At 39.9% G+C, this 16,456-nt stretch overlaps 1 protein-coding gene across 1 annotated transcript in view; it reads left to right on the top strand.

Moving 5' to 3' along the window:
• The first annotated feature begins 5,283 nt into the window (after positions 1–5,283).
• LOC128025948 (DCN1-like protein 1) overlaps positions 5,284–16,456 on the top strand; it is a 33,863-nt gene continuing 22,690 nt past the window's right edge. The window contains exons 1-2 of the mRNA XM_052612591.1: positions 5,284–5,502; positions 12,689–12,745. Coding sequence (XP_052468551.1) covers positions 5,299–5,502; positions 12,689–12,745 — 261 coding nt within the window. The 5' untranslated portion in view covers positions 5,284–5,298. The remainder of the gene's footprint in view (positions 5,503–12,688; positions 12,746–16,456) is intronic.

Raw genomic sequence — 16,456 nt, 5'->3', positions numbered from 1 at the left:
CACCAAAAAAGCAACCTGCAGCAGTTTTACTTGTTGCGCAGCTAACCAAGCTTTTCTTTTGTGGCTCGCATTGCAGTAAATAATACTATGATATGATCATGCAGTCAATACAGATATTTCATAAAAACATATAAAACAAGCAGGGCAATAACATAACCCGTTAAAAAACTCATGCCAGCTCTACACCGGACACGGGTGGTGCGATCCAACAAAAGATAATATGCGACACAATCCCCATCAGTAAACTGATGCCTTGTTCCATTTATGATGAACTGTGCTGACACTACGTTCAAATTATTTGGCACAGTGGTGTGGTTTCATCAAGTTAAACAGTTTTTTAGTGCAGCACGGCACAGCATGACAACTCTTGCGTCCGGTGTTGTCACAGTTAGACAGTTAGCCCTCTATTGCATGAATTATTACTTAAACATGGTAAAAAATATTTTGCATGTTTTTATTACTTAAAATTAGCTAAATAACTGATATATATAAAAAAGATTTTTTTTAAAAGTTTAAAGGGGGGTCGTTGGTAAATTGTTGCCATATGGCAACAAAATGCAATTGTGGAAAGTACCATAAAATCTAAAAAAAATTCAAAAAACTAATTTTATTTAAAACAAGACTCAACAAATCCATCTTATACTTAGTGAAATGTTTGAACAAACATTTATACAGTAAAACATTATAAATTTCAACAGTTATCTGAAATGTCTGGTAATAATAACCTGGAACCTGTCTCACTGAAATACACTATTCATTCATTTCATTTCATTCTCTTCATGCCTTGTGAAAGTCAACAAAGCAGTTCCTCTCTGCAGTGAAGCAGAAGAAAACTGCACACTTGGAGCACTTGCTTCTCACAATGCATCCTGGCATTTTGCATCTGCACTTCTCAGATGCATGCAAGGGCCAGTGGTCTGTGCGGTCACTGCGGACAGGATCTGGCCGGACAAAGCTTTGGGGCCCTCTTTTATTTTTCCCCATAACAACAGCTTGTGAAACTCTAATCTAGGTTTGCATCAACCTCCTTGTCTTCATCACTGTCCACCAGCTCATCCTCACTCTGCTCTAGCGGAACAGCTATTTCTGCCCTATTCTCTTTCCCTCTCCCATAGAAGTCAATGGGACTCCATTAGGTTGAATGCACCAGGGTGTTTCCATATTTGCATATAGTTGCCATACGGCAACAAATGTATTTTAGCATATTACAAAAAACATATAAAATCAAAACTGAATTTAATGTAAAAAAAAATTAAAATTTACCTATCCAAGATAGTGATTAAAAAATTTTATTTGAGTAAAATTTTCCAAAATTCTGAATAAAAAGCAATCTTCGGGAGCCCCAGACAGTGATGTTTGCATGTCAATGTCCATGAGCAAAAAGGACTGGCAAACAGGATATCCTGGTCATGTAATCTCATAAATTGTATTTCCTTTAAAGTAAAAGCCCCCTTTTCACAGCTAACTGTAAAAACATAGATTTTATATCACAGCTTTTTGGAAAATTAAGATAAAGTAATTGTTGCCATATGGCAACGCTACGCAATAGAGGGTTAGGAAGTGTCTGCGTTATAAGATGGAAATATATACTAGAAAATATATTTATGCTTGCTCTGTCCTACGTCCATGACACTGACTCAATGCAGAGTGCAGAGTTGCCAGTTTTAATCTTAACAGCTCTTTATGCCAAGTGAGCACTTGGATGGTTAGATACATGATCGGCTTTCCAGCTTTAAGATAATTCTGCTTTTTTATCATCTTGTCTTGGTTAATAAATTTGACTGGTAATTGATAAAGAATGATATTAAAACTTGTTTTGAACAATTTATTTGTCATCTGAATTTTGATTTGAATATTCAATAAATTAATAATAAATTAACTGTATTAATAAATTAGCTGTATTTGAATTGTAGATATGTATACGACTTGTGTGTCTGTAAGCCTATATATATATATATATATATATATATATATATATATATATATATATATATACAATATATATATATATATATACATATATATATATTTACCAAATGAGCTGGCCCAGATCCAACATGGTACCAGATCCGGCCCACATTTAGGCCAAATCATTCTAAAGGAATCCACATCTGGCCTAGTTCTGGTCCAGATCCGGAAAAAACGGATCCGTGCCATTATTGGCCCGTTGTGTCAAAAGATACCACCGGAGTCCGTTGTGCGGATCTGGTTCAGAGCTTCCAATTGGCCCAGATGATTTTTACTATCTGGGATACTGAATAGCCGGTGTAGTAATATGGCATATGCAACACGTACTAAATGTTGCATGCATTATTTTTCATATCAATATTAACTCCTCCATTGTCTTTCGTCAAAGTACATCCAAGATGTGACAGTTGGTCGTGAGGTATTTGCCCCGCCGGTCCTGCACTGTGATTGGACAGCGGACAGAAATATGGTAGAATATGGTAATATGGTAAACAAAAAATAAAAAAAAATAAAAAAAAAAACGCGTTGGTTGATACATAATTATGACCAGCAAAGCAACATTTTAGGATATTCTAATAGTGTTTTTGATTTTTGAACAATTATTGTAGACAGGATATTTGAATATTCAGATATATATCATGCTAATTATATGGTCATATAATTAGAATATTATCAAAAAGTTGATTTATTTCACTAATTCCATTCAAAAAGTGAAACTTATATTTTATATTCATTCATTACACACAGACTGATATATTTCAAATGTTTATTTCTTTTAGTTTTGATGATTATAACTGACAACTAAGGAAAATCCCAAATTCAGTATCTCAGTAAATTTGAATATTGTGAAAAGGTTCAATATTTTAGACACCTGGTGCCACACTCTAATCAGCTAGTTAAATCAAAACACCTGCAAAGGCCTTTAAATGGTCTCTCAGTCTAGTTCTGTAGGCTACACAATCATGGGGAAGACTGCTGACTTCACAGTTGTCCAAAACATGACCATTGACACCTTGCACAAGGAGGGCAAGAGACAAAAGGTCATTGCAAAAGAGGCTGGCTGTTCACAGAGCTCTGTGTCCAAGCACATAAATACAGAGGCAAAAGGAAGGAAAAGATGTGTTAGAAAAAAGTGTAAAAGCAATAGGGATAACCGCACCCTGGAGAGGATTGTGAAACAAAACCCTTTCAAAAATGTGGGGGAGATTCACAAAGAGGACATCAGTTCTTCAAGAACCACTATGCACAGACGTATGTAAGACATGGGTTTCAGCTTCACATTCCTTGTGTCAATCCACTCTTGAACAACAGACAGTGTCAGAAGCGTCTAAAGACAAAAAGGACTGGACTGCTGCTGAGTAGTCCAAAGCAAAATTCTCTGATGAAAGTAAATTTTGCATTTCTTTTTGGAAATCAGGGTCCCAGAGTCTGGAGGTAGACAAAAATCCATGCTGCTTGAGGTCCAGTGTAAAGTTTCCACGGTCAGTGATGGTTTGGGGTGCCATGTCATCTTCTGGTATTGGTCCACTGTGTTTTCTGAGGTCGAAGGTCAACACAGCTGTAAACCAGGAAGTTTTAAAGCACTTCATGCTTCCTGTAGTTGACCAACTTTATGGAGATGCAGATTTCATTTTCCAACAGAACTTAGTACCTGCACAGAGTGCCAAAGTTTCCACTACCTGGATTAAGGACCATGGTATCCCTGTTCTTACTTGGCCAGCAAACTCGCCTGACCTTAACCCCGTATAAAATATTTGGGGTTTTATGAAGAGGAAGATGCGATATGCCAGACCCAACAATGCAGAAGAGCTGAAGGCCACTATCAGAGCAACCTGGGCTCTCATAACACCTGAGCAGTGCCACAGACTGATCAACTCCATGCCACGCTGCATTGCTGCAGTAATTCAGGCAAAAGGAGCCCCAACTAAGTATTGAGTGCTGTACATGCTCATATTTTTCATGTTCATACTTTTCAGTTGGCCAAGATTTCAAAAAATCCTTTCTTTGTATTGGTCTTAAGTAATATTATAATTTTCTGAGATACTGAATTTGGGATTTTCCTTAGTTGTCAGTTATAATCACCAAAATTAAAAGAAATAAACATTTGAAATATATCAGAAATCAACTTTTTGATGATATTCTAATTATATGACCAGCACCTGTATACAGAGTGCAAACTTCTCACCAGAAACAACTTCCGTGGCGCCCCCTGTCATTTCGCACCCTAGGCAACTGCCTATGGCCATGGGCTGGCCCTGATAAGCGTGTCTAGATAAACGCAGCATAATCCCCACTTATTAACTGACAATCATGTAGACTTCTTCAAAGATGCACAAACAAAGATATAGATGCAAACAGAATAAGCCTACAGTGACGTCAACCTTGTTTGCTTGGCTTTAATAAACAGTTAGATTATCACACGGAACTGTAGTGAAACTATAATTATTCATGCATATAGCAAGAACTTAAATATAGCAGATACATTTTCAAGCCAAATAATCAAATTGATTCATGAAAAATTTTCAAGTTAATTAATGTCATAATGAACAATTCTAAACAAATTATAGCGATCACAAAGAAGGTTCTTACTGTGTCCCAAACACCTACAGCACTCAACAACCCATCAGTTACATTCAGTTCTCTTCTATACTCTAAAAAAATATTTAAAGGCTGAAATGTAGTGAAAAAAGGCTACATAATATGTTATTTTGTTAGTCAACAAACCAATAAAAAAAAAAAAAAAAAAAAAAATGGATTTAGACCCCAAAGGTTGTGGGTTTGAGTCTCTGTGCTGGCAGGAATGGTCATGGGGGGAGGGAGTGAATAACCAGCACTCTCTTTCACCCCAAGACTGAGGTGAGACCCTTGAGCAACCAAAGCTGAAACGATTCCCAGGAACCACAGCAGTATGGCTGCCCACAGTGTGTTTGTGCAGATCCAGAGTATGGGTCTGTACAGACTATTTCCCAGCACTGTTTTGATCCCCCCACCTGTTAGACCACAGTTGCGCCCCTGCTAAATGCTTGGTATGGTGTGATTCCAAATTTAGTAGGGCCAGGTGGGGACAAGCTTGTTTACACAAGGATATCAGGGTCTGAACGCAGTCATTTCCACACACATCCATCCACCAGGCCCATTCAACTTATTTTTATCTTAAGCGAGTGCACCCATTTGTAGCAACTGAATGTGCGAACCAAGGCATTTTTAGTCAGCTGAAAACACCAGGCGCTCTTCTAACGTTAGCTGTGAACGCCTGCAAGTGATAAGGAGGGGTTTTTCTGTCTGATAACAGTGAGCAGTCTGTATCTGTCTTGACCATCTTGATGTCTTATGTTCTGGACTCCAGCAAAAAAAAAAAAAAAAAAAATTAATAAAATAAAAAAAGGTCTACTCTGCGACTCTAGTTCCCACCCACTGAAACCGAGCCCGGGCTGGATCCGTGTTACACCACTGAAATGGACTGTAACGTGGATTTGCCGGTTTGAAAACAGATCCTGCTCGGAGTCATCTGTTATCCTCAAAAACCTCACCAAGGTATGTCACACTGTGCGATCAAACTATTCTCTAGTATATTAATAAATTAATTTCTTATTATGCTGTGTACTTGATAACTTAAAGGTTTGGTGTTTTTATTGATCCGTAGATCTGTGTCAGACTGTAAAGATGGCGAACACTAAGGCCTATGTTATCAGAGAGAAATTATACATAATTTACATTAACACATTTTTTACTTACTTAATTTAAACTTTATTTTAACTAGATCTATTAGTTTTTATTGTTTAAGATTGCTGCATGGTAATTATAGTGAGGTAGCAATGTTAACATTTAAGTCTTAACTCCTAAACGATTAGTTCACTCTGGAATTAAAATGTCCTTATTTCTGAGGAAAACATTCCAGGGTTTTTCTCTATATAGTGGACTTCAGTGGGGTTCACTGGGTGGAAGGTCCAAATTGCAGCTTCGGTGCAGTTTGAAAGGGATCTACACGATCACAGCCGAGGAAGAAGGGTCTTATCTAGTGAAAAGTTTGTCATTAAAAAAAATTGTTTATATAATTTTTAACCTCAAATTCTTGCCTTGTCTAACTCTGTGCATTCTGGTTCATGACAGTTAGGGATTGTCAATTTTTTTTTAATTTCATTTTCTTCTCCAACTTCAAAATCGTTTTAAATCGTGCTACATTTCTGTTTTACAGTTTTTGTAAAGGGCTTTTGAACTTTGCATGTTCACTTTGTGAACGCTGGGTCAGTACTTTTGCAGCGATGTAGGGCGATTTTGAAGTTGGAGGCGCGACCACATCGCGAGGCTCAGCGTCTTACCAGATTTCGGAAATTAGTGTTAATCTACCTGGTTATTTCATTCGTGTTCGCGCGATTAAGTTATGCGAACTACATCTATACTAAACAGTCACTTTTGGACATCAACAAACAGTGTTCCAACATAGTTTTAGATCATCCTTTTGACTTCAGCGAACTCCCGCCGGAGCTACTGAGATCACCGCGGACAAGCGGATCACTCGTACCGACCGGAAGTTCTCGGCGTCGGCGTCGAGACCGTAAACAAAGACGGGGAAAGCGTGGTGGGCTGCGTGCTAAGCTAAGGCTAAACCCACATCGACCAGCTCTGCCCAGCATCTTCCTTGCCAATGTACGGTCTCTGATGAACAAGATGGACGAACTAAAGATCTGGACCCTCACACAAAAATGGCTTATGGACTGTAATGTTATGTTTTTCACTGAAACATGGCTCTGCAACAATGTCCCAAGCAGCGTGGTGCATTTGGATGGACGCTCTTTCTTCAGGGCTGACAGAGTAGCAGCAACCTCTGGTAAAAACAAAGGTGGTGGAGTTTGCATTTATGTTAACAAATCATGGTGTAAAGACTCTGTCATTGTTGATACCCACTGCTCTGCTGATCTGGAGTTCCTGATTATCAAGTGCAGGCCATTCTATCTACCACGTGAGTTTACTTGCATTGTTGCAGCTGCAGTTTATGTACCTCCGGACGCTAATGCTAACGTGGCTATGAAAGAACTCTGTGCTGCTATTAGCAAACTACAAACCCTGCACCCGGATGGTGCCTTTATTGTTGCTGGGGACTTCAATCACTGCACTTTAAGATCTGTTCTCCCCAAATTTCACCAAAATGTCTCCTGCACTACAAGGGGACATAAAACACTGGACCATGTTTATACTAATGTGACTGATGCCTACAAAGTCACACCCCTCCCCCATCTGGGTCAGTCTGACCACCTCTCTTTGTTCCTGCTCCCCAAGTATACCCCGGTTATCAAAAGTGTGAAACCTACAATAAGGACTGTTAAAATCTGGCTGGAAGGTGCAGACTCCACTCTTCAACATCAGTTCCAGCACACAGACTGGAGTGAGTTTGCTGCCCAGGCCACCACAAACTCCCGGATCAACATTGACAATTACACCAACTCTGTCCTGGAGCACATCAACACATGTGTGAGTAGAGTGACCACACACAAAAAAATAAAAATTTTCCCTAATCAGAAGCCCTGGATGAACAGAGAGGTTCGCCTTCTGCTCAGAGCAAGAGATGCAGCCTTCAAGTCTGGTGACCAGGAGGCTTACAGCTCAGCCAGAGCCAACCTGAGGAAGGGTATCTGCCAGGCCAAACTCAAACATAAACAGAGGATTGAAGAACACTTCAATTCTTCAGACCCCCGGCGTATGTGGCAAGGCATACAATCTATCACAGATTACAAACTACCTAACTCTGTGCCCCCCTCCAGCTCTGCCTCCCTCCCAGACGAGCTCAATCACTTTTATGCTCGTTTTGATAAAAATAATAAGGAGATCTCACTCAAAACTGAGCATCAACCCAGTGAACTGCCTCTCACACTCTCCACATCAGATGTTTACTCCACTTTGCGTAAAGTGAATGGACGGAAAGCAGCTGGCCCTGACGGAATACCTGGTCGTGTGCTTAAAGCCTGTGCAGAGCAGCTGGCTGAGGTCTTCACGGACATTTTCAATCTGTCCCTGGCCCAAGCAACTGTCCCCACTTGCTTCAAAACCTCCACCATCGTGCCGGTACCGAAGCACTCCACTGCATCGGTCCCTAACGACTTCCGTCCTGTTGCACTCACCCCCATCATTGCCAAGTGCTTTGAGAAACTGGTCGCATCCCACTTAAAAGCCTGTCTCCCTGCTACATTAGACCCATTCCAATTTGCCTATCGCAACAATAGGTCAACAGAGGACGCCATCTCAACGGCACTTCACTCTGCCCTCACCCACCTGGACAGTCAGAACACACATGTGAGAATGCTGTTCATAGACTTCAGTTCTGCATTTAATACGGTAATCCCCTCCAAGCTGATCTCCAAGCTCAGCCATCTTGGAATCAGCACACCCATCTGCAACTGGATTCTAGATTTTCTGACTAACAGACCTCAGTCTGTTAAGTTAGATAACCTCTCCTCCTCCATCATCACCCTGAACACTGGAGTGCCACAAGGCTGCGTACTGAGCCCTCTCCTGTACTCCCTATTCACCCATGACTGTGTTCCTGTTTATGGCTCCAACACCATAGTCAAATTTGCAGATGACACCACGGTGGTAGGTCTGATCAAGGATGACGACGAGTCAGCCTACAGGGATGAGGTGCAGCACCTGGCTGTGTGGTGTGCCACCAACAACCTGGAACTAAACACCCAGAAGACAAAGGAGATCATTGTGGACTTCAGGCGGACTAGGAATCATGCACACACACCCATCTACATCAACGGAGCTGTAGTGGAGCGTGTGTCAAGTTTCAAGTTCCTTGGCATCAACATCTCAGATGACCTCACCTGGTCCCTAAACACCTCCACCCTGGTCAAAAAGGCTCAGCAGCGCCTTTATTTCTTACGGAGCCTTAAAAAAGTTCACCTCAGTCCCAGGATCCTTGCTGAATTCTACCGCTGTACCATTGAGAGCATACTTACAAACTGCATCTCAGTGTGGTACAGCAATTGCTCCGCATCTGACCGCAAAGCACTCCAGCGGGTGGTGAAAACTGCTCAACGGATCACCGGCACCCAGTTAACATCCATCGAGAACATTTATCACAGGCGCTGTCTGGGCAGGGCAAGAAACATCATCAAGGATGCCTCTCACCCTAACCATGGACTTTTCACCCTCCTTCCATCCGGCAGGCGTTACAGAAGCCTACGCTCTCGAACTAGTAGGCTCAGGAAGAGCTTCTTTCCTGAGGCTGTGACACTTCTGAATGCCGCACCACCTATCTAACCTGCACCTGCTCTTTTACTGCACTGGTCACAGTACTTTACATACATGTATTGCACTACTCATATTTTGCACAGACTGCACATGGTTAAATCCATTACACTATAAACTGTCTAAGTGGTTACTGTACAAGCACAGTAGACTATTTCTACAAAAAATCATTGCACTACTGTTATTTTGCATATAATAGATTGTTCAACAATACTTTGCACACTCATTCAACTGTATTTATTACCACTGTTCTCACGTTCCTGCTATTCATAATGTATATATAATCCTTCATTGCTCTGTTCATAATGTACATACAATATCTACATTGCATTCATATTTATAATCTGTATATACTCTGCTCAATACTGTATATAGCAACTCCACTGTACATTCTGTATATCATAGCTTTACTTACTCTGCACTTTTATGTATATAAAACACTATATTCTTGCACTTCTGGTTAGATGCTAACTGCATTTCATTAGCTCTGTACTTGTACTCTGCATAATGACAATAAAGTTGAATCTAATCAAAAAAATGAGATGTGAGTTTTTTGAGTAAATTAATTTAGAAGTGAACTAATCCCTTAAGGCTGCATGCATTTATTTGATCAACTATAAAGTTAAAAGTAATATTGTGTTGTGAAATATTATTACACTGTTAAATAACCATTTTCTGTTTGAATATATATTAAGATGTAGTTTCTTCCTGTAAATTTTCAGCATCATTACTGCAGTCTTCAGAGCATGATCCTTCAGAAATTATTCTAACATGCAGATTTAGTGCTGGATTTTATTTTGGTTCTCAGTTATTGATAATGGTTCTTATTAAAATAAAATAAAAAAGTTTTTGCTGCTTAACATTTTCTGGAAACATTTTTATGATTATTTGATGAACATAAAGTTCAAAAGAACATCATTTTAAATATCATTTTAAAATTACCTCAATTCTCAGAGATCCCCAAACGGTTCACGCAAAGCTGTTCAAAAGATTCAGTTTCCTTAAACCCCACCTTTTGGTAGCATACTGTGTTCTGATTGGTCAACTAACATAGTCAGTTTTGATTGGTTGTTCCGCACACAACTTCATGGTAAACAATGCATTAGCATCTTTTTAGGGGGTATTATGTCTTATTCCTCTCATCGCTAAACAAACAGTAAAATAAAAAACTTGAACAGTCTCGCTGCTTTTTCTTCTGTGTGGGTGTATTCAAGCCGCGTGCTTCAGTTTGAATCTGAATAGCGCGTTCAGCGCGGGGGCGTGGTCACATTAGATATAACAAAGGGAGATGTGAAAAACGGACATCGCGTTGTTTTCATATGGATTACTTTATCACAGAATAACTGTTTTAGGCACTTGTTTAGTTTTAAAGTAGACATGTCAAGCTTTCTATAGATATCTCTCTCATGTCTCTTCGTTGAGTATTCACGGAGTTACACTTCATTTTAATGACGTGTTTGTACATGAAGATCAGCGCAGACAGGCTGCAGACAGCACACATACTGATAAGACGCTCGGGAGAAAACAAACACATAACTTCATAATCATACTTCGCGTTGTGATTCGGAGATGCTTGTTGGTCTAAATAAAGTTGGTAATGAACCCTCTTTTATGGCCAAACGCTTTGAAAATCCCGCCTTGTATTCACCGAGATTAGAAAAGCAGTCATCAGTGAAAAGGGATTTGTTGTACTGCTCTGGTATTGTGGTAAAAATGAATTTTAGCCATTGGTTCTTCTGATCTTCATTCTTTGGCAGTGAAAATAAAACAAACGGGTCTCCTCGACATGATGCTATCACACCAAACAGAGCGTCTGTGTGTGAGGGTGGGACAGGTCAGAGTTCCGTTTCTCCCAACACGGTAGGCGGAGATTATTATGCAAAGTGTTACTAGTGACGTACATAGAGATGGGCAAAAGATTTGAAATCTATAACGACTCGTTTCAGAGATTCAGAGTCGACTCCTTACTTTAGAAGCCAATAACTTTATAAATTGTGTACTTTTTGGTTTAATTACTTTGCACATTGTTTACACTGATGGACAGCTACATCAACACTGTAATACAGGTAATTTTTTATTTCCCATCTGTGTGGCTCTTTAAAAATAGTAATGTGTTCATATTTTTGACCAGTCCAGTCCCCTTATTAAGCAGACAGAATGCTCTCAGGTTCATCCTGAATGATAGATACAGAGAGGGGCACTGAAGAGACAGACATGTATTTGGTATGTTTTATTATTATTATTATTTATAAAATTTTAGCCAAAAGATGCTTTTATTTCTGCTAACAGTATGCTCCATGTTAATTGAGTAAATTTATTGAGAAATTGTCCAGCAACACTATACAACGGTCCGTTTCAATTTCAGGTTCCACCTGAGAGCCAGGACGGTCAAATAGTAAGGTGAGTCCCTTTTTTATTTTAAGTGTTTAGTGGAGGTTGAGTTATTAAAGCTATTTGAATAAATGTATATATTGTTTGCCAAAATGTATATATGAGTACTGATAATATTGAGTGTCTGATAATGTTACAGATAGTGCTGTTCAAAACATACTGTTTGTTAGGAGCGATTGTGTCTTTCAGCTTTCTGAAGAAATTCTCCTTCAAATAACTTCACACTCGGCATGCTGAACAATATACCTGTTATGAGTCATAGTCCTGTAGCTATGCTATAATAAGTCTGTGTCATTTTGGCACAAACTATTTTTCATCTCAAGTGGTTTATTTAAGGAAGTGTATGTGTGACGATATCATGTGCACTAATTTGCTTTCTAATACAAAATGAAACAAATGCATTCATAACATATCTGTGTAATATGCAATTAGATGTGTATTTTTTACTCTATAAAAAAGGTGGCACCTTTCCCATGGTTAAAATTTCCTAAAATAATCAGTTATTATACACTCACCAAAGGATTATTAGGAACACCATACTAATACTTTGTTTGACCCCCTTTCGCCTTCAGAACTGCCTTAATTCTACGTGGCATTGATTCAACAAGGTGCTGAACGCATTCTTTAGAAATGTTGGCCCATATTGATAGGATAGCATCTTGCAGTTGATGGAGAATTGTGGGATGCACATCCAGGGCATGAAGCTCCCATTCCACCACATCCCAAAGATGCTCTATTGGGTTGAGATCTGGTGACTGTGGAGCCCATTTTAGTACAGTGAACTCATTGTCATGTTCAAGAAACCAATTTGAAATGATTCAAGCTTTGTGACATGGTGCATATTCCTGCTGGAAGTAGCCATCAGAGGATGGGTACATGGTGTTCATAAAGGGATGGACATGGTCAGAAACAATGCTCAGGTACCCCATTTGCACTAAGGGGCCTAAAATGTGCAGAGAAAACATCTCCCACACCATTACACCACCACCACCAGCCTGCACAGTGCTAACAAAGCACGATGGTCCATGTTCTCATTCTGTTTACGCCAAATTCTGACTCTACCATGTGAATGTCTCAACAGAAATCGAGACTCATCAGACCAGGCAACATTTTTCCAGTCTTCTACTGTCCAATTTTGGTGAGCAAGTTGTAGCCTCTTTTTCCTAATTGTAGTGGAGATGAGTGGTACCCGGTGGGGTCTTCTGCTGTTGTAGCCCATCCGCCTCAAGGTTGTGCATGTTGTGGCTTCGCAAATGCTTTGCTGCATACCTCGTTTGTAATGAGTGGTTATTTCAGTCAAAGTTGCTCTTCTATCAGCTTGAATCAGTCGGCCCATTCTCCTCTGACCTCTAGCATCAACAAGGCATTTTTGCCCACAGGTGTAGCGTATCAGACCCGAACCAGACAAATTAAAGAGTCGATCAGGACTGTGGTTGAAACACAAGCCGAATTCCTCAGAAAGGCAACAGTAGGTTTGTAAATCATTCCTAGTGACACAAGCAGAAGCAAGATAACCAACAAACCAACTTTTTCACAGAACAGCTTCTAATTAACACCATTAGAACACCATTAGAACGATTATTGACAATTTCAATTCGGAGAAGAGATTGTCAAATTTGGGGCAAGTAATCAAGATGCAACGCCGGCCAGCACATGTAAACCCATGAGAGTAATAAACAAGATCCTTGGATTGACTTCCCCCCACCTAGCAGAACCAGACTGAAATTCCTAAGGGGACCTTTTAACCTCTGGTCTCCACAGAACATCTTTTGTCAGACAATGGCACAAGAACGGTCTTTTAATGAACTCAAAAAGACTTATAAATGAATATCAGTCCATCGCTTCACTCCATATTCATTTATACGTAACCCACACATTTGACTATCATGTTTATAATCACTTATTGTGTATGTCTTTTAATAACTATTGGATAGCTTAAGGATTCATATTCATGTTTAGTATGTTTGTGTTTCAATCTGTTAGCTTGAAACAGTCCTGACCATCAGTTATTGGTCAAATGTATCATATTCTTGTTATAGGAATCAAGTCCAAAATTATACCCTGCAAGAGCAGGAAAATTCGGACCATGTGCTTGATAAGATAACATTTGATTCATGATACCCCCGAGCCAAGACAATATCTGATTGGTCAAGACAACATCTGAGGTGTGGCCAAAGGGCCAGTTTAAATACTCAGGACACCATCAAATTCTGCTTTTAGCGTTTGCTTTTTAGTCATGCTTTTAGTCATCCCTTTAAGCATTCTTTAAACGCGGTTCCAACATGCTTCGGCCTGTACGCCTGCTGCTACTTAGCGACGATGAGAAGAAACACCACCTAGTCTCATCAAACTTTACTTCTGTTCTTTTAGTTTAGTTTCTTTTCTTTTCCGTTGAGAGTTTCGTGTTCTGAGTTAAGTTTAGTAACGCTGTGTCTCCGAGTCTGACCTCGAGTGCCTGTTCAACTTCAACCAGCCCACTACTCCGCGTCTTCAGCCAACGCCCAACCACGGGCTTCCCAAGACGTCAGCAACTACTGAACTTCCTGCCAATCAACAACATCGGGAACCCCCCTTTCAATGACAACTAAGGGAACCCCTTTACACAGGAGTGGCAAGTAACTTCTCCAGACATTTGTACTGGTGTATCTAATATAATGTTAACCTCAATGAGGAACTCAATGCAAGGGTTAATAAAGTGATTGATGGCTGTTGATGTCTATGCAATTTCACGTATTACTTGGGATTCCACATTTTCGTTCTCTTAAACTCATTCTTCCCTAACTTTCTATCTTCCTGCAACTTGTATGAATGTGTGAGTGCATGTGTTTATGCGTTAGATTAGTTTATATGTCTTAGATTCATCTAATAAAGCCTTATTCGTATTGAAAAGAGAAGTATCTTGTGTTTTGTGCTTACAAGTTAATGTCTTAAACTGCGGATCTTGTTACTGTGCTAATTAATATTGTTTTCACTATAGTTTGGATATTAATATCTAGTGCAGATTTGATGTTAAATGACTCATTCAGTGAATCGAAGGGTGTCTCAGTGATCAGCCGTGAAACAGTGATTCTGTTCAAATTCCCTTTAAAATCTTAAATGATCCCCTTTGAGCTAAAATGACCTGTTTCCCTTACACAAGACTGCCGCATACTGGATGTTTTTCCCTTTTCACACCATTCTTTGTAAACCCAAGAAATGGTTGTGCATGAAAATCCCAGTAAAGGAGCAGATTGTGAAATACTCAGACCGGTCCGTCTGGCACCAACAACCATGCCACACTCAAAATTGCTTAAATCACCTTTCTTTCCCATTCTGACATTCAGTTTGAAGTTCAGGAGAGTGACTACGTTTACATGCAGCCAATAACCCGTTCAAAACCGGGATATTAGCAATAACCCGGTCGCGCACGGCCATGTAAACACCGGCAAAAACCCGGATATGCTCATATCCCGGTTTTTAAAAACTGGGATATTATACCTGGGGTACCCCTTTTCTAACCAGAATATTTGGTCTTGTAAGCGCGTTTCGGCATATCCCCATCAAAATGTGTGTTCTGCGCATGTTCTATTCGCAAGGAATCTTGGTCTTTTGAGTCTTTGGATACAGGAAGAAGAATCGGAAATGACGCATATTGCGTATTACGTCCAGACGCTAACCGTGTGTCGCTGTTTACATCGGGATATTGGCGACTGATTACACATTCCATGTATACAGGAGTAACTCTCTCTGCTCACGCATGTAAACAGGTTATCCCGAATGTTTCAGAAACCCAAATAGTGACCTTAACCTGACCATAACCCGAATTTTAACAGCATGTAAACGTAGTCATTGTCTTGACCAGGACCAGACCCCTAAATGCACTGAAGCAACTGTCATGTGATTGGTTGATTAGATAATTGCATTAATGAGAAATTGAACAGGTGTTCCTAATAATCCTTTAGGTGAGTGTACTTCACACCTATGGGCAGTAAGCACAATGAACATTATCTTTGTTACACACAAAGCAGGACAAAATTACTAGATTTCAGGAAAATCAAACATGCTTACCATGGATAACATTTATGATGTGGAAAACCATATACAGTGCATGCATAATTATTAGGCGAGTCAACATTCTCATCATATTTGTCAGCACTTTTACCAATTCCAAACCACATCAATCATTTGATCATCAATCAATCAATTGATTTTTTTTCACATCATTTCTGAGAAAATAGCTGCCATTGTTGTGAAATAGAACATTCAAAACAGGCTCATTAAAACACACGTGGGCCAGATTAGATGATCCCTGTGGTAGAGCATTGCACTATCAATGTTGGTGGTTCAATTCCCCGGGAACACATAATAGGTAAAAATTGATAGCCTGAATGCACTGTAAGGCACTTTGGATAAAAGCATCTGCTAGCCCCTGCTTAGATTATGGACTGGGTTGAGCGAGCGGAATCTTCATAAAGGCACTCAGCGCTTCTTAGGAAATATTACCGCCCTGCTCACATGCTCTACTGCCGAGTGAGAGAGATGTTTCGACCTACACAAAATTAACAAGTCCGCGGCAGCACCATAGACAGTAAAAGAAATGGATGCAGCTACCCCATTGGAACTCAACTGAGACAAGTGAAGCCCATTTTTAGCGTTTTTTATCACTTCCGTTTCTGACGCGCAGACTTAAACTAAGCTTGATGACGTCAGCAACCTGTCTGATGTAAATCTTCTAGTAGCTGTGCGTGCAAACTGCCATCGTTAATCTTGCAGAGACGGCGAGCTTGAGTGGGGAGTTCTTTGGCGTGAGTGAGCAGGAGTAAGTATTCTGATTAATTATTTTGTATAGTATTTTAAAATGTAACGCCAG

This window comes from Carassius gibelio, chromosome A2 (genome assembly GCF_023724105.1).
Source record: "Carassius gibelio isolate Cgi1373 ecotype wild population from Czech Republic chromosome A2, carGib1.2-hapl.c, whole genome shotgun sequence".
In the NCBI taxonomy this organism is placed as follows: Eukaryota; Metazoa; Chordata; class Actinopteri; order Cypriniformes; family Cyprinidae; genus Carassius; species Carassius gibelio.
Note: the sequence above shows the minus strand (reverse complement) of the source record. Positions and strands in the feature narration are given on the sequence as shown.